The sequence below is a fragment of the Gossypium hirsutum genome, chromosome D11 (genome assembly GCF_007990345.1).
Source record: "Gossypium hirsutum isolate 1008001.06 chromosome D11, Gossypium_hirsutum_v2.1, whole genome shotgun sequence".
In the NCBI taxonomy this organism is placed as follows: domain Eukaryota; kingdom Viridiplantae; phylum Streptophyta; class Magnoliopsida; order Malvales; family Malvaceae; genus Gossypium; species Gossypium hirsutum.
The window spans coordinates 66,314,176-66,338,596 of NC_053447.1; the positions used below are offsets into that span (position 1 = coordinate 66,314,176).

The 24,421-nt window shown below is 31.0% G+C and overlaps 1 protein-coding gene across 1 annotated transcript; it reads left to right on the forward strand.

Annotated features, from left to right (window-relative positions):
* Positions 1 to 942: 942 nt before the first annotated feature.
* Positions 943 to 1,860, forward strand: LOC107904425 (probable purine permease 11). The gene has a single exon (XM_016830809.2). It carries the CDS (start codon positions 943 to 945, stop codon positions 1,858 to 1,860), a length of 918 nt encoding a protein of 305 aa, XP_016686298.2.
* Positions 1,861 to 24,421: the final 22,561 nt, after the last annotated feature.

The window sequence follows — 24,421 nt, forward strand, 5'->3', positions numbered from 1 at the left end:
ATTTTTTTATAACACATTGATTATTGCATGGAACATTGGTTAAGAACAAAAAAGGAACCAAGAACAAACAATGTCCTCAAACATCTTAAAATGACAGCTCCAAATCCTTACTTCAATTATTGTTGAGTTGGGTTTATTTTGGATTAGCTAATGGAAATAATTGAAGCTCAGCATGACAGCAAATCAGGTTCTTTTTCTTCTTCCTCTGTCCTTTCTCTCTATTTAGATACATGTTCATTTCGTGTTTATTGCAGATGTTGTCTGAATGATTTCTATGAATATTAACGGCAGCAAAGCTGAAACCGTAAAATAATGATCCAATAAAGTTGGTGTTGCAGTTTCTATTTAAATCGCAAACAACTTCCCTATTAATCAAACAAATGCTGTAAACTTGAATGTCATGAACATGTCAAAAATCATACCTTGTAGTCATGTATGAATGTGAGGAAAAATGAAGAACAGAGAAACACAGGCCATACCTGTCATCAATAAAATTAAGGCCTAGATTTCACTCTTGCAGCAATGTGTTATAGCTAGGACTATTAAGATTTAAGACATTAGTACGAAGGTATGACCTGCCAAGGTCATGGAAAGAAATGAAGATATTGCAGGCATACTTGTCTACGACAGTCATACCCTCTTTCAAGTAACTTAGCTACCATATGCTGCAGCAGCACCCTTTCTTTTTGTCTTAAAAACAATTCAGGAACCATCTCTGTTAATGTCCTCCCATGCCATTGCAGAACCTCAAACACCTCATCCAGAGGAATCAACCACCACCACCACCACCACCACGACCGATCAACCTCCAATATTCAGCCCTGACAACCTCTGGAAACCGTGGCTTCTAATAGCACTCAACATCTTATTCCTCCTCGCCGGTCAATCTGCAGCCGTCTGTTAACCAAATTCTACTTCAACAATGGAGGAAAAAGTAAATGGATGGCATCTCTCATGCAAACAGCTGGTTTCCCTCTCCTTTACCTCCCACTTCTCTTCTTCCCTTCCTTTAACAAGCAGTCCCCAAGCTCCTCCAACAACATAACCCATTATGTGGTCTACTTTTCCCTCGGCTGTCTGCTAGCCATTGATAACTTCATGTATACAGTTGGCGTTAAACCACTTTCCATTTCAACATATTCCCTCCTTTGTGCAAGCCAATTGGTATTCAACGCCGTCTTTTCGGTGGTTATCAACTGCGAAAAGCTCGGTATCCTAACGCTTAACTCGATCATCTTCATTACCGTATCAGCTTCAATGGTTGCAATTCATCCCGACAGTTCTGAGACCAAAAGAGATGAGAAAAATCCAGTACGAAAGAATGAACATACCATTGGGTTTATATCAACAGTTGGTGCTTCTGCAGGCTATGCTTTATTGCTGTCTCTAACACAATTCTCATTTGACAAAATACTGAAAAAGGACAGATTTAGTGTTGTGTTTGAAATGCAGATTTACACTTCATTGGTTTCGAGTTTCGTTTGCTTGTTGGGGTTGTTTTTGAGTTTGGAATTCATGGATTTAAAGTCCGAAATGGAGAAATTTGATGAAGGGAAGGTGATTTATGTAGTGAGTTTGATTGGAATAGCTTTGGCATGGCAGATTTGTACAGTGGGAGTAGTGGGATTGATCTATTTGGTGTCATCTTTGTTCTCAAATGTTGTGAGTATGCTTAGTTTGCCATTTGTTCCAGTTGTTGGTGTTCTGCTTTATGAGGAGAAAATGGATGCAATTAAGGTGTTGGCAATGTTGTTCACTCTTTGGGGATTTGCTTCTTATATCTACCAACAATATCTTGATGATAAAAAGTCAAAGAAAAAGGAATCCCAAGAAATCGAAGATTCCGAATCTGAAGTTTAACTTAATTGATTGAAGATTCCAAATCAAAGTAGTGGCTATGCTTTTCACTCTTTAGGGCTTTTCTTCCTACCTAGGAATCCAAGGGATCAAAGATGCATATGTACATGTCTACCATACACGTTGTATGAATAAATAGTAATTGTTTTTTTATTATAAGAAAATCAAAAGGTTACTCTCTTCTCATTTTCTATTTTGTCCAAATTATAGATAAATACAAAATAATGAGTATGGTTGTTTAGATCTAAAATTTATATTTTTATAAATCTTTTGAGGCTCAAAATATATTTTTCCAATTTTAAGTATAAAAATATTACAAATTTTAAATATGGAAAATAATTTAGAGGCGAAAGATATTGAGACTCAACTTATTTTTTTATATAATTAATATTGTGGCTAAATCTATTTCTAAAGTAAGTTGGTGTGCTAATAAAAACAAACTTATGAGAAATTAATGAAAGTTTTAAGATGTGTATCAATGCTACTTTCTTTAAGATTCCATTCCTCCTCACCTATATTGTGATGTGCAAAAGGGTTATTGACAAATGAACTTTGAGAATATAACGAAGTCCATTGACTGTTTACATTTTGCATTGACGGAAATAATTCTCTAAGCACTAAGCGGAACTTAGCAATGATACCAATTTTTATAAAAAAAAAATTTGTTGTAGTTTTTAGGAGAGAGAACATGAAAGTATTCCTAGCTGGACGCACTTTCCCTAAATTACAATTTTTTTTATTTTTTTAATACAATCAATTTCTTTGGTTGAATGATTATATGTTGGTAGTTTTATCCTTGAGTATCAGGTTTAATTTCTCTCCTATTTACATTTATATTTTATATTTCATGTTGTTTTAAGCGTCTTTATTTTTTAATAAATATTTTTAATATATTAACTTCTTTAATTAAATTTATGTTAAATAATAATGATTTCAATTTTGAGACCTAGGTTTAATTCCTCTTTTCTAAACACATTCATAATTTTTATTTCATACTGTTTCAAGTTTTTTTAATTAATAAATATATTATTTTTAATTTTTTAAATTTTAAATTATCTTTTTAGTTAATAAATTTTTATTCATAAAATCAAATAATAAATATATTTACTAAAAATAATTATATTTATAATAATTATTTTATTTTATAAATACGAATATTTAAATATATATTTGTTGGTCACGGACCCAAATTGAAAAGAAAACTTAAATACATTTAAAAGAATAAAATAGAAAAGAAGCAAAATTAAGAGTGATTTTTATTTAAAAAAACTCTCCAAATAAAATTGATAAATAAAACTCTTCAAATTGAATCACTCAACTAAATTATTGAAGAAAACTAAATTTTATTGATGAATCCCATGTTTACGATCGGTAGTATGCGTGGTTATTTATATAACTGTTCATGGGTAGAATCCGCTTTAAAAATAGGAAGTTTAGTGAAAATATATATTCGAAAAATAGATTTAGATAAAAAAAAATAGGCCAGGCCTCAGGTAAAGCTTTTTCGGCCTGAGTCTGGTCCAAATATGTAAAAAAAGTACAGTTTTTTTATTATTATTTTTTTCACTATTTTACTACTATTTTACTATTATATTGTTATTGTCTAACTCTTGTTTTATTGTTAAATTTATTACTATTTTAGAGACATTTACTTGTTAAGTTGCACTAATTATCTTAGTATTATTTGAGTATACATATTTTTTTAAATTTATTTTTCAATTTTTTGGGAAACATATATTTTAATGTTTTTAGTATTTTTGATGTATTTTAAAAAAAATTATATGAACCGGACCACGTTTTAATATTTTTATCCGAACCAAACGTGGAAAAAATTTTAGATCCATTTTTTATGCCAAACCCAAGTCTAACAAATAGACCTAAAATTTTAGTTAGGCACGACTATGAACACCTCTAATTATTTATATCTAAAATTCCCTGTAAGTTCAATATAATTTACTAAAAATTTCAGTTGATTTACTTGTTATATTCATCACCTAAATAAATCAACAAATAAATCACGAATTACCCCTCTAAGCTGCAATATGAACCTTCCATCAATTGTGTCTAGGTTCAGTCATTTTATTTCATAAATATTCTTAATTAAAAAATAAGGAAAAAAATGCAATTTATTCTAATTAATTATTAAGCAAAAATAAATAAAAGAAATTGTTAGAGCCTCAATTTGTTCTTTCTTCAATTTGATGTTTAGACAAATATTTGAGTAGAGGTAAATAAACACATTAATGTAGGAAGTAAAGAAAGAAGAGAAATAAACACAAATCCAAAACGTGAGAAAAAGAGATAAGTAAAGACAGATTCAATACACGATATTTGTCAATGTAGTTTGAATTCATCAATCTTTCATTTGCGGAGTCTCGCTCAAAATTAATTTTATTCAACAATTTATCAAGTACAACTACGAGCTAAATCACATTTTCCCCTCTCCCAATAGATAATTTCAACTCCAAAGACGCATATCCAAGTAAAACATCAAACTTGGTTTTCAAATAAAGTGATAAGGATAAGATGAATATAGGAATATTCAGAAATCTCAAACTCTTTACTCTTTTTCTTTAAGCCAATCGAAAAGATAAGAATGTTCATTCCATACGAATTTCCCTTTTATTTGCTGCTTAGAAATAGATAAATATTAATTACATACTAAAAAATGCAAGCACTTAAATTGATCTTGAGCTATTTTGAAAATATGTTCAAATTGCCATCCAAGCATGGCAAAAACATGATGTCCAACAAGTAGTTTAAGCACATGATGTATGAACATGAATTGAAACTTTAAAAGTAGGATACCTAACATCCTAACGGTTGGAAAAATCATTTTAAAAAATAATGTTTTTAAGCACAATGAAAGTTTAAAAATTTTCTTTAAAACCAAGTCATTGTTATATTTATAGCAATAAACTTTAATTAAAATTATACTATTTTCTAAACTTTACATTTTGTTTGTTCATTCTTCTTGAATGAAAGTTTTTGTGGCTTAGAAACTTTATATTATCAAGTATCATCAGACGTTTTTTATCTTTCAAAACATTAAATAACTTCTTTGCTAATTCATCATCTCTTTTTTTCCTGTTGTTTTCAATTAAAGTTTTGAAACCAAATAGAATATTTTTCTAAACTTTTCTAGCATTATTGAGAAACATATGTGAAAGCTAGGTGATCGAAATTATCAATAACCTGACAATAATGATACATTTTTTTAGCAAGAGTGGTCGAGAATATTATCATCCATAATATGAGGATAAGGCCACCTTGATTCTCGCTTTTGGTTGAATAACTTGATCCTTTTTCTCCATCCTTTAATTCCTTTATATGAGAGGTCTGTAATCATCGGACCAAATCCTTAATTCTTTCTATGATTTTCTCTATCTTAATTCTGTAATCATCGGACCAAATCCTTAATTTTTTCTATGATTTTCTCTATCTTTAACCTGGTTTTTTGGAGTGACCACCCTTCGTTCAAAATGCACGTTGATATTTTAATACAACCTGAAAGACCATCTTTGTTTTTGGACCCGATATTGAAAGCAAAATTCTCGACAACATCCTCAACATCATAAGCAAGCTCTCTGGTTTCAACCATTTAATAACAACGAAAATTAACCATAAAACAAAATTGAAGGGAACTTTAAAATGTTTTTTAATAGTAACTCGGGAAGTAATTTAAATGTGAAAATTGGGTGTTTACCCAAATGATGAATGGATGTCTCCTAGGTAAAACTCCCACAATCTAATGGTTACAAATTATATAAGTGTACACTCGGATTGTGGTTAATAGAATATTTTATAAACTAATAAATTAAAAATTATTTGGTGAATTAATAAAATATAAGTTTTAAATATAATTGTGTAATTAATATTTTTGGTTCATCTATTTTTACTATGTGCTTTTAAAAAAAAAATTTTGGGTTCAACTATTTTTACATTTCTTTTATTTACTGAAATTCATTTTTAATTTTTACTAATTTTTTAAAATTTATTTTTAATTTTTTATGTAGATAATAGAATCGATATGGAAATGAAAGAGTTAAAAGGAAAAAACATAGTTAAACATTGTGCAAGGCTTCCATTAGCCATTATTGTATTGGGAGGAATTTTGGTGTGTTAACTTTAAGTTACGGTGATTATTTATCTCTTTATCTAAGACCATGTTTCTTCTATTTAAAGAGTGTCTAAATACACTCTCAAACAATATTTTTATCATTTTAACATTTAACATTTTTGCAAAAATATTATGAATTCACTTTTATTTATTGATATTAATATTTTTTTATTCGTTTAATTTGAAATATTATATAAATTTATTGCTTTTGGCTGGTTTAAATCTGGTTCCTTTTGATTTGTTGCTACAGGAGGCTGAAAAATGAAAAATTTAATATAAAAATCCCAAAAAATAGTGGCGTTGTTTCTTAAGCGCCGCTAAAGAAGCTAAAAAACATGGTCTTTAGCGGCGTTTTTTTTTTAAACGCTGCAAACTTTTGCGACATTTTCGTTAGCGGCCTTTTTTGCGGCGCTTATGAAAGCGCCGCAAATACCTTTAGTGGCGTTAAAAAGCGTCGCTAAAGACCTAAAAAAACGCCGCTAAAGACCTATTTTGGTGTAGTGTTTATCTCTTTATCTAAGACCATGTTTCCTCTATTTAAAGAGTGTCTAAATACACTCTCAAACAATTGGTGAGGAAGTCGATCAATAACATATTTATAAATTAATATAAAAATTTCTTCAGCAGTATTTTGATGAATTTTACATTTTTATTTAAAAATTAAAAATATCTCTTTAATTATCTCATAAAAAAATAAAAATCTATGACAATATGGAAAACAAGGTGAATTGATGGAAACTTTCACATTTTTTTTAAATTTAAGAGCTTAAAAAAATCCAAAGGACTAAAAAATGATATTTTAGAAGACGAGAAAGAAATAAAATGGGGAAATATTTAAAAATCAAAATTTAAAAGTTCAATAAGAGATTAGGATAATAATTTTTTTTAAAATAAATAAAAAATTAAAACATGAGAGAATCAATATACCTTTTTTACACTCACTAGTTTTGTTGTCAAGAACTGAAAGCACTTCAATTGCCTGTATCCAAATATATATCCTTTAAAAATTTATCAGAAAATATTTATTTTAATGTAACTTAAAAGATAACAGCCTGGATTCGATTATCAAATTAAAAATTTAAATAAGTTTACAATATTATCAAATTTTTTAATTTTAATATATATTTTTCCAAATAATAAATTTAAATTTATTATGATAATTACACCTTTTATTTTAGTATAACTATCATGATATATTTTTTTCCATTTTTTTTAAAAAATTGATTATAATTATTTTTAAATATCAATTTAATAATACGACCAAAAATAAAAGATATTTTTGTAGATACATTTTTTTTAAATTCGTATTTTTTTATATAATATGGATAGATTATAAATATACATTATGGTGGCACAAAAAAAAGTTTATAGGGTATATGTGAAGGCCATATACTATGGATCATCAAAGTATAAAGATTAGTGTTAGATAAAGTGAAAGTGAGTTGATTAAGACTGTGTTCTTTATTACTTTTCAGATGAGCTTTTATATGTAAAAGTGATTTTTCCTGAAAAACAATAAAGAACAGACATCATTTCAAAAAAAATTTCAACTAAAAAAAAAGTATTTTTTGGCAGATGTAGAAGTTAAAATTTTTAACTTCTCCATCTGACAAAAGTGTTTTTGACTTCTATTTACGTTTTTAACTTGTCTTCTCCCAAAACTTTTAGTATTTATATTTGGTATATAAATATTAATATATTATCCCTTTTTAAAACAATACAATTGTATCAATATCTAATTACAAATATTTAATTATTATATTTAAATATTTAAATATAATTTATATATTCTAATTAAATTTAATAAATAATTAATATTAATTACTTAGAAATATTTAAAATTAATATTATATATTAAAATATTAACAATAAGTTATGATAAATTATTTTTTATAATTTTGCTAAAATATCATAATATTAACTAATTTGAACATAATTTAAATACATAATTGTTACTTTATAATATCATGTCTAAAATGGACATTTTATTTCTCAAAAACACTTTTTGACAGTAATACCAAATACTCAAATTTTTTAAAATTACTTTTCAAAAATACTTTTCCATAATATTTTTTAAAAATATTTTTCAAAAGGAATGAAGAAGTAGCCCTAAATCCTCCACTCTTCCTTTTTTTCAATTAAATAACACTGACTATATACTTTTAAATAAAATACTTTCTTAGTCTTCCTTTTTTCCACTTTTATTTAGTGTTAGACAAAGTGGAAGTGAGCTGATTAAGTCCTCCACTCATTTTCCTACTCTTCCTTTTTTCTAATTAAATAACACTGATTATATACTTTTAAATAAAATACTTTCCTACTCTTCCTTTTTCCCACTTTTATAATCAGCCGATCAAGAAAGTATTGATTTTGGTAAATTTGTTAGTTTAGTGGTGGTTTTGGGAGATGCTTTTAAAAAATATTATAAAAATGATAATTTTGAGGAGTAATTTAAAAAGTTTTAGTTTAAAATTTAAGTATTTAGTATTACTGTCAAAAAGTACTTTTGATAAATAAAATATTTATTTTAGATATTGTGTTATAAAGTAAAAAATATGTATTTAAATAATATTCAAATTAGCTAATATTATGATATCTTAGTAAGAATATAAAAAATAATTTATTATAATTTGTTGTTAATGTAAAGCCCAAAATCTGCCCGGGCCCATACCAGCAAACCCCCCACTTGCCCACTTGCGCCGTTGCCCCATGTGCGCAACCACTCAACCTCGCACGACTCTGCTCCGCGCCAGCCTCCACGCATGCCCATCACCGTCTGCACCCCATGCCTCTGTCACCTCCATCGTGCCCATCCCATGCAAAGAGACAAAACAGAAACAATAGGAAATTAGATGAAAATGGGTTATAAAAACCCGAATCAAAAATTGTACGGGGGATCGATGGTATTTTGGGAGAGGGAACTGATTGAAAATAGGGGAATTTCGGGAATAAAAAAAACATTGTATTTTTATACACACATAGATTGAAACATAAAAAAAAAGAGCAATCAAAAAGAAAAAAAGATTTCAAAAGTCTTGTACATTATTTTTCTCAGGTCTATTTTGTTTTCTTTTTTGCTCTGCATGCGTTTTAGTATAATAAAGAGAAGATAGAAGACTTACTTTGCGAACGAGCCACCAAATCCTCGTCTTCTTCACCGGCGTCGAAGGTTGAGAGGGGTTTTGAGGCCGAAATTGATGAGCCTTGAGGCTGGGCTTTAAATGAAGGCATAAGGGGAACGCTTTGGTAGACCACCATCCATCGTTCATGGTGGACTGATGGTGGTTGAACGGCAGACCAAACGGGGGCAAACATTTTGGGTTTCCCCTTTTTCTTTCCTTTTTTTGTTTTTTTGCTGCAATGTTTAATTGATTTTAGGATTATAGATTTTTTTAGTTAAAAGGTGGCTGCATTTGAAAAAGGGGTTTTAAATTATTTGTAAAAAGGAAGGCCCGCATTTCAACTTGTTTAACAGGCCTGATCTGCGCCTTTTAAGTTGAAAATAGGGGAATTTCACATTGAGTCCTCCCCCTTTGTGCAAGCACTCAACCATGCCTTATTTATTTCACTTCCTTTTTTAATTTGGCTTCAAAATTTACGCATGTTGGCAATTCGGTCCGCGTCTAAGCACTACATTATGGGACCTGGATTATTTCCAGTTTTAGTCCTTGTGCATTTGCGCACATTACACAGTGATCCCCCATGTTGGTTTCTTTATTTTCAGATTACCCCTTTTATTTTAAATTTATTTTAATTAGGCTTATTATCTATTCAATACTTATTTCCAAAAGGATTCATTCAATTTTTTTATTTTTTATTATTATTTTTATTTATTTATTATTATTATTTTCTCTTTTTGCCGAAATTGCTTTATTGGTTTTGCCTTGTTGAAAAATCATTATTTTGGAATTTTCATGTTATATTATCCTAACATTTTGTATAATATTCCATTTAAGTACTTTTATATATATCTATATATATACACGTATATTTTAAAATCTAGATTATTTGTGTTTTCTACTACGCGGATTATTATTATTATTATTATTATTATTATTATTATTATTATTATTATTATTATTATTATGTATTTCTTATATTTTACCTTTTATTATTATGCACCTCCTATTTTGATTTTGATTTTATTTTGAGCCACTTTGTTCGTTTTGTTGTTGCAATTTGATTATTAATATTGTCATCATTACTATCATAGTATTTTTATTATTATTCCTTTTTAATACTCTACCTAGATTATTATCCAACATTACTTTTAACTATTTGTTTGCTATTTTTATTTCTAAATGTAATATTACACGTACACCTATTTATCCTTAAATTTTGTATTACTTCAAGTTGTTTGATTTATTTATTTATATAATTTCAATTTTTTTTTGTTCATTATTACATATATTTCTTAAATATGATTGTCTATAATCTCATGTTTTCACCAAATCTTACTATCGTCATTGTTATATTATTTTAACCCTTCTTTGTTATTTATTTATTTCTTTTTGATGTTTGCATATTCATTTTTTATACATATTCCACTTTCTTTCATTATTATTCTTATGTATATCATGGTTTAATTAATATTAGATTTAGTTGCTAATTGCCCCGGCATACTCGTTGTTTTATTATTATAGATAAGTCGTTATGTTGTTTATTCGTGTTATCATTCTATTATTATTCCAATCACATCATGAGCCATGTTAAAGGTTCATTCTTTACACTGAAACTCAAATGATATGCATGGTTTTAAACATTGCATACATATTTATTTGAATATACAAAAATAAAATAAGGCAATATTCTGTTCTTGGAAATTCGAGAAAATCGTGTCCTAATTTACTGGGTTTCGATTTTTCTCGTTTAACCTAAATAACAGCATATTCTTTTAAATCATAATACGAGTGTTAAATAAAATGCTTACTCTCTGAGATTTGAGGTGTTGTGTCCTAACTCACCGGATATGACATCTTATTACCTCGAGATAAGATTTTTTGCAAATAAGGCGATATTTCGTGTTTGGAAAATCAAGAAAATGTGCCCTAACGTGCTGGGTTTCGATTTCTCGTTCGACTAAATAGCCAAATATCCTCTTAAAGCTTCAAAGTATGGCTTCAATAAGCTATAAGGTGATCTTGGTTTCGATGGTATAGAGTATCGTGTCCTAACGTGCTGGATGTGATATTCCTTTGGAACAAGAGAATCTTATATTTCAATTCACGTTATCAGAGTTTCTTTTAAGGATCGTATTTTTTTAAAAACTCTTCAAATTTTCAATTTTCGACACTAAGACAATGATTAATCAACTAGGTACCAATTTTGGGCGTATCGAGGGTGCTAATCCTTCCTCGTGCGTAACCGACTCCCGAACCCATTTTTCTGAATTTCGTAGACAAAAATCGTTGTTTTAATAAAATCTAAATCGTTTATTAAAAACAACCATTTTACGAGGTGACCCGATCACACCTCATGAAAAAAGATTGGTGGCGACTCCCATTTTTCGTTTTATTTTCAAAATCCAAGTCGACCCCATTTTCATCAAAAAATGGTGTCAACAGTTAATATTTTAATATATGAAATATAAATTTTAAATATTTTTAAGTAATTAATACTAATTATTCATAAAATTTAATTCGAATATATAAACAATATTTTAAATTATAAAATATGATCAATAAAAATTTAAATATATAATATTATATATAAAATAAATTTTAATAATAAAATAATTACATATACCATATAAATATTATATAAAAAAATATTATAAGAGTTAAAATTGACATTTATTCCTAAAATCACTTTTGCCAGAATTAAAAGCTAAAAAAAACTGTTTTTACTTATGCATTGAAAAATACTTTTAATTTAAAAAGTTGTCTGTTTAGCTATACTTTTGACATTAAAAACACTTTTGAGAAGCAATATTAAATAAAGTTTTAATCAACTTTGTTTTTGAATTTGATCATGGGTTGGATCACCCGAACGCATTTATTCAAAAAATTATTTGAAAAGTGAAAAAAATTTAAGTAAAAACATAAATCCAAAAAATGATTTTAGGCAAAAATATGGGGTAAGATTTTTTTTTTGTCAGACACACAGGAATCAACCTAAATTTCTTTTTTATTTCCCTTTATTGAACTGAATTAGCCTTGTTTGAAGCTTGGACTGAGCCCTAATTTCTAAATCCCTAATAAAGGAAATACCTTTTCCGTTCTTCACTCCGCCAACACCCACCGACTACCACCATCATCGTTAACCAGTCACCACTGAATTAGTCTCTTTTTCATTTCTCACACTCTCTCTTTAAGCTCGGTTTGAACTTTCAAGTTTAAAACACACATGGGTTGTTTTTGTTGTTGTTCTTTTTTTAAAATTTTCTTTTCCTTAAACACACATGGGTTGTTTGGCTTTACAAATAGAAGGGGATTATGCCATATGGGATGAACTACATAAGACCAAAAGATTGGTTACTTAGACGGTGAAACAATAAACTGTTTATATCATATTGCTTCATATTGCAATAAATTAATAATGTTTGGTGTACTAATTATTATTGTAATTCTTTTCAGGGTAAATTACAAAAATAGTTATTTTTATTTGTTTCATATTATATTTTAGTCACTTATGTTTAAAATGTTATGTTTTAGTTACTTACATTATTGTTTTTGTTGACACCATTTTTTGATGAAAACGGGGTCGACTTGGATTTTGAAAAAGAATGAAAATGGGAGTCGCCACCAATCCTTTTTTTGATGAGGTGTGATCGGGTCACCTCGAAAAGTGGTTGTTTTTAATAAACGATTTATTTTTTATCAAAACAATGGTTTTGGTCTGCGAAATTTAGAAAAATGAGTTCGGGAGTCGGTTACGTACGAGGAAGGATTAGCACCCTCGATACGCCCAAAATTGGTACCTAGTTGATTAATTAGTGTCTTATTGTCGAAGATTGAAAACTCGAAAAGAATTTAAAAATACGATCCCTCTTTATATTGTGTTATTCTAAAAATGACTCGAATAAACCAAAATAAAGAATGTCTTCTTATCTCGAATTAACAAGATGTCACATCCAGTAAGTTAGGACATGACACCTCGTATTTTTTTTGAGAGTAAGCTTGCCTTTTATTTTGTACTTAAACCGCACGCATTTTAATTTTTTAAAAAGGATATTCAGTTATTTAGAATCAACGCGAGAAAAATCGAAGCTCAGTAAGTTAGGGCACGATTTTCTCGAATTTTCCAAATATTGAATATTGCCATTATTATTGAAAGTTTAAAAGGGTATTTGGCCATTTGGTCGAACGAGAAATCGAAACCCAGCACGTTAGGGCACGTTTTCTCGAATTTTCCAAACGCGAAATATTGCTTTAATTTAAAACCTTTCCCTTTTTGAATAATTGCGAGTACAATACTCGAACGAGATGCATTTGTTTTATTTAGGGCAAAATACAATGATTTATTATTGAGGTGTACAAAATTGAGCGTAACTTCGAAGTGATGAAATGAAATTGAATGATAACGGAACATGGCATAACAATTTACGAATAAAATGATACATCCATGCATGACAAATATACAAGGATACGAATAAGCAAATTATGGTACGCACAACGGCAATGAACACACAACATATCTAATACAAATATCAATAACCTAAACGAACAAAACAAAACAATACATAAATTAATTTAAGAAAATAACGGCTCAAAATGAATGATTTGTGAAGGCATTTCAAAATAAATAATAACGTTTCAAATAAATAGAATATATATAAAAATTAGACAATAAATAAATAATAATAGAAACAATTAAAAAAATAAATAGTATTTAAAATAGAACCAATAAAACAGTTTGGAAAATATACATATATACGTACATAAAAAACTTGAAAGATGTTCATACATAAGTTATAAGAAATGATATATATATATATATATAAAAGAAAATAAATTTAATGTAAAACAACTTCAAATAAATAATGAATATAAAAACTTAAAAATAAGTAACGATAAAGAACATTTTCTACGAATAAATAAATTAAATAAACCGAGGATGAGGTTGAAATAAAATTAAAATTCGAGGCTTTAATTGCAAATAAATAAAGAAGGTCACAAGGGATCAAAATAGGATGCGCTTAAAGAACGAGGGACTGATTGGGAAATATCCCCATTCCTTAAACGCGCCGTTTTGCGCAGGACTAAACTGAGACAAGTGTAAAGAATATGGGGTCAAATTAAAAATGCTAAAAAGGGTAAAAGGACTGTATTGAAGACAGACAATAAAACTGAAGGATCCGCAGCGCAAATAACCCATTCGGCCTTGAGAACGCGCGGATCCTTTGCTTAACCGGGTCGGGTCTTTGGGTCAAACGCGAAACGACGTCGTTTTGGCTATCGTCACTTAAGCCCAAAACGACGCCGTATAGATACCCATATAAATAGCCTAATTAAAATAAAAAAAACAGAACATCAGCCCAGTGTTTAAAAAAAAACCTTGAGGGTTTCTCAAATCCTCTCAAACTCCCCTTCTCCGGTCCAAGGGTTCCGGCCGAAGGCCACCGTAGCGCCGCCGTGACTCCGCCGTCATCGGTGATCGGAGCAACGCAAAGGTCCGGTCTTTTACCCGATTTAAAGGCCATTTGAAGGCCGAAGCCTCTGGGCTCGAAGGCCAAAAGAAGAGAAACCCCCACGGCCTCCCTTCGGTCCCAATTTCACCGACCAAGGCGGTTCCGGCGACGGACCTTGCATGCGGCCCTAGGTAAGTTTCTTCACTTCCCTTTTATTTTTTATTCATTGTTAAAAAAACTATTTGTAAAAGAAAATGAACCGAAAGAGAAGAAAAATAAAATAAAAAAATAAAAAAGAAAACTGCAAACAGAGAAAAAAAGAAAAAGAAAACGAATAGATTTTTCAACCTTTTTCAATCTGAGTTGTGATTTTTGATTAACCTATGTGCATTTTTACAAAGAGAATCGAAGCCCCCCATCTACAAGGGTCCGATTTTGGCTTTTATAGCCAAATACAACTGTTCATATCTATTGTTTATGTTTTTTTTTTGCGATTTTATTTTCTCTCTGCTGCGTGTTTATTGCTCTTGCAGGGCATGGCCGGTGTTGGTGGTGGGAGTGTTAGATGGTATGGGCGTCGTGGAGGCTGGCGCGGAGCAGAGGCGTGCGAGGGGTTGGGCAGAGGCTGGAGCGGCGCGCCCTAGGCATGCTGCGCCTAGGGTTTTCTGCTGCAAACATTTTGTTTTTTTATTTGGGCTAGGGTTTCTGTTATTGGGCTAGGATTTGGGTAGTGGGTTGAATTTTGGGTTTGTTTTACTGGTATGGGCCCGGGTATTTTATTTTCTGATTTAGGCCATATTGGCCTGCTTTAATGGACTGTGGCATTTTATTTATTTTGTTTTATTTTTGGCACTAGGCCCGGCAAATTTGGGCTTCTACAGTTTTGTTACGAAGTGGTCACTTTATCGTTAAACTCTGTTACCTCTCTAACGACGGTCCTACGTGACAGTCCAAATGGATTTTAAATGCTAACTTGGATGTCTAGTTGCTAGGATGAAAATAAATTTAATTAAAAACCTATTTTCATCCTTGCAACTAAACATCCAAATTGGCATTTAAAACTTATTTGGATTGTCACGTAGGACTATCGTTAGGGAGGTAATGGAGCTTAATGGTAGAGTGACCTTTTCGTAACAAAATGATAATATAAGTAACTAAAACGTAACATTTCAAACATAAGTGACTAAAATATAATCTGAGGCGAACAAAAGTGACTATTTTTGTAGTTTACCCTTGTTTTTGATGTTATATTGGAAAGAGCTTACTTTACTCGTATCTCCCTAGATTGAAATGGATATGATTTTACTTGGATTTTGTTAAAACCCAATCTTACAACTTGGATTTTTTTTATGATAAAGAGCAGGGGATTGAGTTGTGTAAATTCGAAGACTGGAATAACGTCAGTCAAGACTTCAAACTAGTAGCCTGGTTGCCTGGAACCCGAGATTTAAACCACAACTGAAATACAATTTTATGCTCATTATTCTATAGTTTCAGCTTCTCATGACTGTTAATATACTATTGATTTTACCGTAATTAACCAAAATAAAATCCTTGACATAAATACGACACATTTTAATAAATAAGAAATGATATGATAAATATAATTTCATAATTTAAATATGATTAATACTATAATTTAATAAGATGAAAATAATCTCTTAAAATCATTTAAAAAATGCAATTAGGTCGTTATAGTGACCTCAGATCAGGGATAAGGCTCATTTGCCAACAGAAAAACGATTTGAAGCACCCCATAGAATTCAACTTTTCAAACCTTTGATTGAGATACAAAAAACCATGTCCCTAGTATAGCCATATGGATATTGTCCCCTGTTGTTCTTAGTAAGGATTCTCCCTATATTATTGTTTCTGCATTGGAGCCAAGGGAGCTTTATTCTTCTCACACTGTCTAGTGCAAAGACACTGTTATTCTTCTGTATGTCACAAAACAAGGTTTGCAGCTCCTTTTTGTTTTTTTTCTTTCCTTGAAAAAGAAGCTTTTGATTAATGGTTGATATATTTATACAGCAACTGTTACAAATGATGATTCGAACTCCAACAAGAACAATGGGGTTTCGAGAGCTTATGAACCAATTTCCACCCTGCAAAACACTCTATACAATTGTTGTAACTTTACAACACATTCCTTTGAAGCTGCAACACAGTTAGTTTCTCAACGGCTGCAAAGCACTTTTGTCATTAAGATAGTCTTAGTCAAATTCCTAGGGAGATTGTTAGCTTGTTAGTAGGAGTAGGAGGCTAGGAGATGTTAGCTTATTAGTAGGAGTAAGAAGCTAAGTTTATTAGAGTTTGTTATCTTGAGTCATGTATATAAGTATTGGTTGATTAATGAATTTTATCATCCTTCCCCATTATTGCTTTCCATGCTTCAGTTAGTTCTCTGTTAAATCAGCAGTGGTATTGAGATTCTTTTTTTCTTGAGGGACCTGTGAGTGAAGCTTTGTGAGAATCTTGAGAGAAAAACTGAGAGATACACTTGTGAGGAATTGAAAAAATAGAATCTAGATCAAGCAACCTGTCCGTCTTAGCCTTACTTGTGTTTGATGGAGTGAACTATCAAGAATGGGTTGTGAGAATGCAAGCATGCATGGAGGGTTGTGATTATTAAGAAACTATCGAGGAAGACTATGAGGTGGCTCAACTTCCCAAAAATCCAACTATGAACTAGATCAAACTGCACAAGCAGAGAACCACTAGAAAGGCAAAGGCTTGCCTTTATGCTTCTATTTCACCAGCCATATTCCATAAAGTTATCATCTTTGGATTAGCAAAGGAGATATGAGATTACTTTAAGGCTGGGTATTTAGGAGATAAGATGATCAAGAGCATGAAGGTGTTGAACTTGATCAAGGAATTCGAGATGCTGCAAATGAAGGAGTCTAAGCCAATCAAAGAATACTCAGATAAGCTAATAGATATTGCTAACAAGGTAAGGGTTTTTGGTCTGATCTCTCTTATTGTAGACTGGTACAGAAAATACTAATCTATATGCTTGAGTAGTATGAAGCAACAATTGCTTCTTTGGAAAACACCAAGGATTTGACTTAGTTGAAAGTAGTAGGGTAGATCAATACTAGCGCATGACTAGAGGAGGCTAATGAGGCAGAAAAGAAGCATAGAAGGAGAATTGAAGGCTAATATGCAGCAGGGTGAAGGTGGAGAGGACCAGAAGTGGAAAATAGAGAAAAGTCGTGGTAGTAGTAGTTCAGAAGCTACTGAAAAAGGTGGTGATGCTAGAAATTCTAACAAGTACTCTTCATGTAAGTACTGTAGAAAGCAGAACCATCTTCATTTCAGATGTTGGAGAAGGCTAGATGTGAAATGCAAAAGGTGTAACTTGATAGGGCACATTGAGAGGTTTTGGAAGTATAAAAGGAGCGTTGAAGGCTAATATGCAGTAGGGTGAAGGTAGAGAGGAACAGAAGTGGAAAGGGAAGAAAAGTGGTGGCAGTAGTGGTTCAGAAGCTACTGAAAAATGTGGTGATGCTGGAAATTCAAAGTACTCTTCATGTAAGTGTTAATACAGAACTCCGGTAAGGAAAATCTCGAACACACGATCAGAACTTGAAAAGAAAAGAAGAAATAGGACAAGGCTCCAAGGCGTGTATCAAGCCACTATCTTTAAGGTTATATTCGCCCCCACTTATCTTCAGTGTGTAAACGAGTTCCAAGCAAATTAACCTCGAGGATACAATGAAGCCAATGACTATTTGCGTTTTGCACTGACGAGAATAGTCCACTATGCACTAAGTAATGTATAACAAAAACTCAATTTCTACAAAGGATTTCTGCAGCAATACTTTATAGAATAATCTAATAATATTAGAAAATGAAGGAAGAGAAGAAATAATATTAGAATTTGTTGATATATATTTCCAAATGAAAAACCCATTCCTATTTATAGGAATTTTCTTGTCTCTTCATAGAGACATCTTTCAATAGGTGTCTTTATGAATAAATATATAATAATAATTATTCATTTAATTTGTAACTATTCAAATAATATTTTTTGAATAATTATAATTCTTTTTAAAAAAATCAAATGATATAACTTTTGACCAATGACCAAAAGTTTTATCTTTTGATTAATTACACCCATTCATTTATAGTTATTGGGATACTATAAATATTTGAAAATGTTCCAAAAATCTCCCCCCATTTTCAAAATATTTAGATTTTGATATTCTTGGAAATCAATTTGCATAAATAAAGGTGTCTTACGATTGAACCTTCACTTAGTGAAAACATGTTAAAGTTAATCGAAATTGCATGGTAGACTAAGCTTTGAACCAACTATTCCATTTGATTAACTGAACACATCTCACACAATGATTTCAACATCAGTCAATGCATAGTATCTAGGGACACTATTATAGCCATGTGTCTATGTCCTCTTTTCATGAGTGCTGTCAGAGCCAAGCCCTTAAGCTCCTAGAAGCGGCCACACTTCCACTCACATAGGTAGATCCCATCAAAAGTGTTCCCGTAATTATAACACTCTAACATATTTATGTTATGGGTCCATTAAGAGTACATTACTCATCCTTCCCTTATCATTACGGTTACCTAGCACTTTAACCTTAGGATGGATTTATTTATAGTGCTAACAGTCACATACTAATGATGTACTTTGTCTCATTGAACTCAAGACTTGACGTTATACCAAGCGTTGAGTCAAGTTTCCATCACGGGTGACTCTAATTAATAGGCTTGAGTCCCATCCCTTTTGAGGTCCTTTTTACTGCATCTCTAGCAAGACTTTTTGTCAAAGGATCTGCCAAATTTTCACTTGACCTCACATAATTAATAGTGATCACTCCATCAGAGATTAATTGTCGGACATAACTATGTCTTAATCCAATGTGTCTAGACTTTCCATTATATACTTGGCTATATGCCTTTGCTAGAGTAGCCTCACTATCACAACGGATAGAAATAGGTGAAATTGGCTTAAGCCATAAAGGTACATCATAAAGCAAATTTCTTAACCATTCTGCTTCTTTAGATGCAGCGGCTAATGCAATAAATTCTGCTGCCATGGTGGAATCAGTAATACATGTTTGTTTCTTGGAACCCCAAGAAATGACTCCTCCACCAAGAATGAAGATCCACCCACTAGTAGATGCATGATCTTCCAAACTTGTAATCCAACTAGCATTCGAATACCCTTATAAAACTGGAGGATATCCATTATAACACAATCCATAGTTAATAGTTTTCTTTAAGTACCTAAGTACTCTATTTAAAGCTTGCCAATGCAAACTACTTGGATTACTTGTGTATCTACTCAATTTTCCAACAGCATATGCAATATCTGGTCTTGTACAAGTCATTATGTACATAAGACAACCAATTAGACTTGCATATTTCAATTGATCAATTTTCCTACCAGCATTAAATACTAATTTTAATTGAGGATCCATGGGTGTAGATGTTGGTATACAGTTGAAAAGATCAAACTTTTTAAGCACATTTTCAATGTAATGTGATTGTGATAAAGCTATAGTGCTTTCATCTCGGGTTATTTTAATCCCAAGAATAACATCTGCTACACCCATATCCTTCATAGCAAAGTTGTTTGACAAGAATTTCTTTGTGTTTTCTATTTGTTCAAAATCCGTGCCAAAAATGAGCATGTCATCTACATATAAGCAAATTATAACACCCTTTCCATTATCAAATTTACTATATATGCACTTATCGGATTCATTTATTTTATAGCCATTAGCTAAAACAACTTTGTCAAACTTTTGGTGCCATTGTTTTGGTGCTTGTTTAAGCCCATATAAAGATTTAACAAGCTTACATACCTTATGCTCTTGTCCTGGAACAACAAATCCTTCCGGTTGCTCCATGTACACTTCCTCTTCCAATTCACCATTTAAAAATGCAGTTTTAACATCCATTTGGTGAACAACCAAATTATATATAGAGGTAAGTGATATTAATAGTCTAATTGTAGCAATTCTTGCTATTGGATCATAGGTATCAAAGTAATCAATACCTTGTCTTTGTGTAAAACCTTTTGCTACCAACCTTGCTTTAAATTTATCAATGGTTCCATCGACCTTCATTTTCTTTTTAAAGATCCATTTACAACCTATTGGTTTGGAACCTGGTGGAAGATCAACTAAGATCCAAGTTTGATTTCCCATTATTGAATCCATTTCATCATTTATTGCTTCTTTCCAAAAAGCAGAGTCTTGAGATTTCACTGCTTCTTCAAATGTAATAGGATCAGATTCGGTATTATAACAATAAGGTATCTTATTGCATATACTTTCACCTTTTCCTTCTACAAGAAACATAATGAAATCTGGTCCAAAATCTTTGACCTTTTTAATCCTCTTACTTCTTCTTAATTCTTGACAAGATTCATCATTATTATCAATTTGTTTCAATGGAATCTCATTCTCATTTAAAGAATGAATCAATTGTTGTGGTTGTAATTGTCTTGATATAGAATTAAATCTATTTTCATCAAAAATAGCATCTCTTGATTCAATAACCGTATTAATTGAAATTGAATCATTTGGTTCAATTACTATGAACCTATATGCCTTGCTATTATGTGCATAACCTATAAATATGCATTCAATTCCTCTTTCACCTAACTTTTTACGTTTAGGTGTTGGAACTTTTACAATAGCTCTACAACCCCAAACCTTTAAATAATTAAGGTTTGGTTTCCTTTTCTTCCATTGTTCATAGGGGGTTATTTTAGTTTCTTTATTAGGAACTCTATTCAATATATGACAAGCTGTTAGAACAGCTTCTCCCCAAAAACCTTGTCCAAGACCTGAATATGATAACATTGAATTTACCATTTCAGTCAAGACTCTATTTTTCCTTTCAGCTACACCATTTTGTTGTGGTGTGTAAGGGGCTGAAACTTGATGGACAATTCCAGTGAGTTCAAAATAACTTGGATTATAGTATTCTCCACCTCTATCCGATCTTAAGCACTTGATAAATGATTCACACTGAAGTTCAACTTCAGATTTATAAACTTTAAATTTATCAAGCGCTTCATCTTTTGAATGCAATAAATGTACATAACAATATCTAGAACAATCATCAATAAAAGTAACAAAATATTTCTTTCCACCTAATGTAGGAGTATTATGCAAGTCACATAAATCACTATGTATCAAATCAAGCAATTTTGTTTTCCTTTTAACCTTAGGGAAAGGATTTCTTGTAATTTTAGTCAACATACAGGTATTGCATTTTTCAATATTATTATTAAAAACAGGAATTAAATCTAATTTATACATGTCATTCAATTTTCTATAATTCAAATGACCTAATCTATAATGCCACAAACAAAATGATTCAACCATATAAGCATAAATAGTATTTTTATTCTTATTAATAATATTAAGTTTGAACATGCTTTCATACATATACCCTTTTCCCACAAAAATTCCTCCCTTAGACAAAATAAACTTATCTGCCTCAAAAACAAGTTTGAAACCAAACTTATTCAACAGACTTCCAGACACTAAATTTTTCCTAACTTCTGGTACATAATATACATCGTTTAAGGTTAAAACCTTTCCAGAAGTGAATTGTAGTTCAACAGACCCTTTGCCTTTAATTGTTGCGGTGGAAGAATTTCCCATGTACAAGACATTGTCATTTTCACATTGTGTGAACTTTGTGAACATGCTTTTTTCTTTGCACACATGTTTGGTTGCTCCGGTATCAATCCACCATGTATTATCATCTTGTGCCATATTAATTTCAGATATCATTGCAACGAACTTTTCGTTTTTATCAGCCTTAGAAGATGATTTCTTCTTTAAAAATCGACATTCATTCTTGAAATGTCCCAGCTTTCCACAATGATAGCATGAGCCCTTTTGTTTCTTTTTGAACTTAGGTGCTCTATCAGTCTGATTGAACTTTCTCTTGAATGGTTTAGTAGTCTGTACTTCCTCCGTAACATGTACTTTGGCATTTTCAGAATTTAGGTTCTGATCTTGTTTTTGATACTCTTCTTCAATACAAAGATGATTTGCCAAAGCCTCAAGAGATATTTCCTCTTTCTTATGTTTTAAACTTCTTTTAAAGTCTTTCCAAGATGGAGGAAGTTTGTCTATTATGGAGGATACCATAATCATTTCATCCATTTTCATATCATATTGCTTAAATTGATTCAGCATCTTTTCAATATCACGAAATTGTTCCATAACAGAACGACCATCAACCATTTGATAATTATTGAAACGACTGACAAGAAATTTCTTACTTGTAACATCTTCGGTCATGTATCTTGCCTCTAATTTGTCCCATAATTCTTTAGCGGTGACGTCGTTTTGGTAGGTGTCGAACAAACCATCAGATAAACCATTTAATATGTGGCCCATGCACATGTAATCAGCATTGTCCCATTTTTGTCTTTCTCGGATTGCAACAACAGATTCATTTTCATTCTCTTCAGGTCTTGGAGTATCCAAAACATAATAAATCTTCAAGGTTGATAACAAAAAGTGCATCTTTTTCTGCCATTGTCAAAAATTGCCACCATCAAAACGATCAAGTTTAACAAATTTGGAAGCCAACTCCCTTAGTGTTCCACTTTCATGTGTTGTGGTAGTCATCATGAAATATAACCTTAAAATTGTTAATACAGAACTCCGGTAAGGAAAATCTCGAACACACGATCAGAACTTGAAAAGAAAAGAAGAAATAGGACAAGGCTCCAAGGCGTGTATCAAGCCACTATCTTTAAGGTTGTATTTGCCCCCACTTATCTTCAGTGTGCAAACGAGTTCCAAGCAAATTAACCTCGAGGATACAATGAAGCCAATGACTATTTGCGTTTTACACTGACGAGAATAGTCCACTATGCACTAAGTAATGTATAACAAAAACTCAATTTCTACAAAGGATTTCTGCAGCAATACTTTATAGAATAATCTAATAATATTAGAAAATGAAGGAAGAGAAGAAATAATATTAGAATTTGTTGATATATATTTCCAAATGAAAAACCCATTCCTATTTATAGGAATTTTCTTGTCTCTTCATAGAGACATCTTTCAATAGGTGTCTTTATGAATAAATATATAATAATTATTCATTTAATTTGTAACTATTCAAATAATATTTTTTGAATAATTATAATTCTTTTTTAAAAAAATCAAATGATATAACTTTTGACCAATGACCAAAAGTTTTATCTTTTGATTAATTACACCCATTCATTTATAGTTATTAGGATACTATAAATATTTGAAAATGTTCCAACAGTAAGTACTGTGGAAAGTAGAACCATCCCCATTTCAGATGCTGGAGAAGGCTAGATGTGAAGTGCAAAAGGTGCAACTTGATAGGGCACATTGAGAGGTTTTAGAAGGAAATAAGAAATCAGTAGTAATATGGAGCACATACTGGAGTTAAAGAATAAGAGGACAGTTGTTTGTTACCTCTTACTTCACATTAAACACTCCATGTGGTAGTTGGTTAGTTGATAGTGATTGCACCAATCACATGACTTATGATGAGAAGTTGTTTAAAGACCTTGATAGGTTATTAAATTTGAGACTGAGGATAGGAAATGGAGAATACCAAGAAGTGAAGGGAAAATGCACAGTGGTAATAGAAAACTGTGCTAGAACTAAGTTGATCTCAAATGTTCTGTTTATACTTGAGATTGATCAAAACTTTATGAATATGGAGCATTTGGTAGAGAAGGGATTCAATGTGATGTTTGAAGAAAGAATGTGCTTGATCCTTAACTCTAACGGTAATTAATTGTTTAGGATCAAGATGCAGAAGAAGAGTTTCTTATTGAATCCACTTGAGAAGGAGCAAATGGCATTCAAGTGTCAGGGAGGAATGAA

Bases quoted from the DNA above. Each gene is read 5' to 3' on its own strand.
- LOC107904425 (XM_016830809.2), top strand. From the start codon at position 943: ATGGCATCTCTCATGCAAACAGCTGGTTTCCCTCTCCTTTACCTCCCA.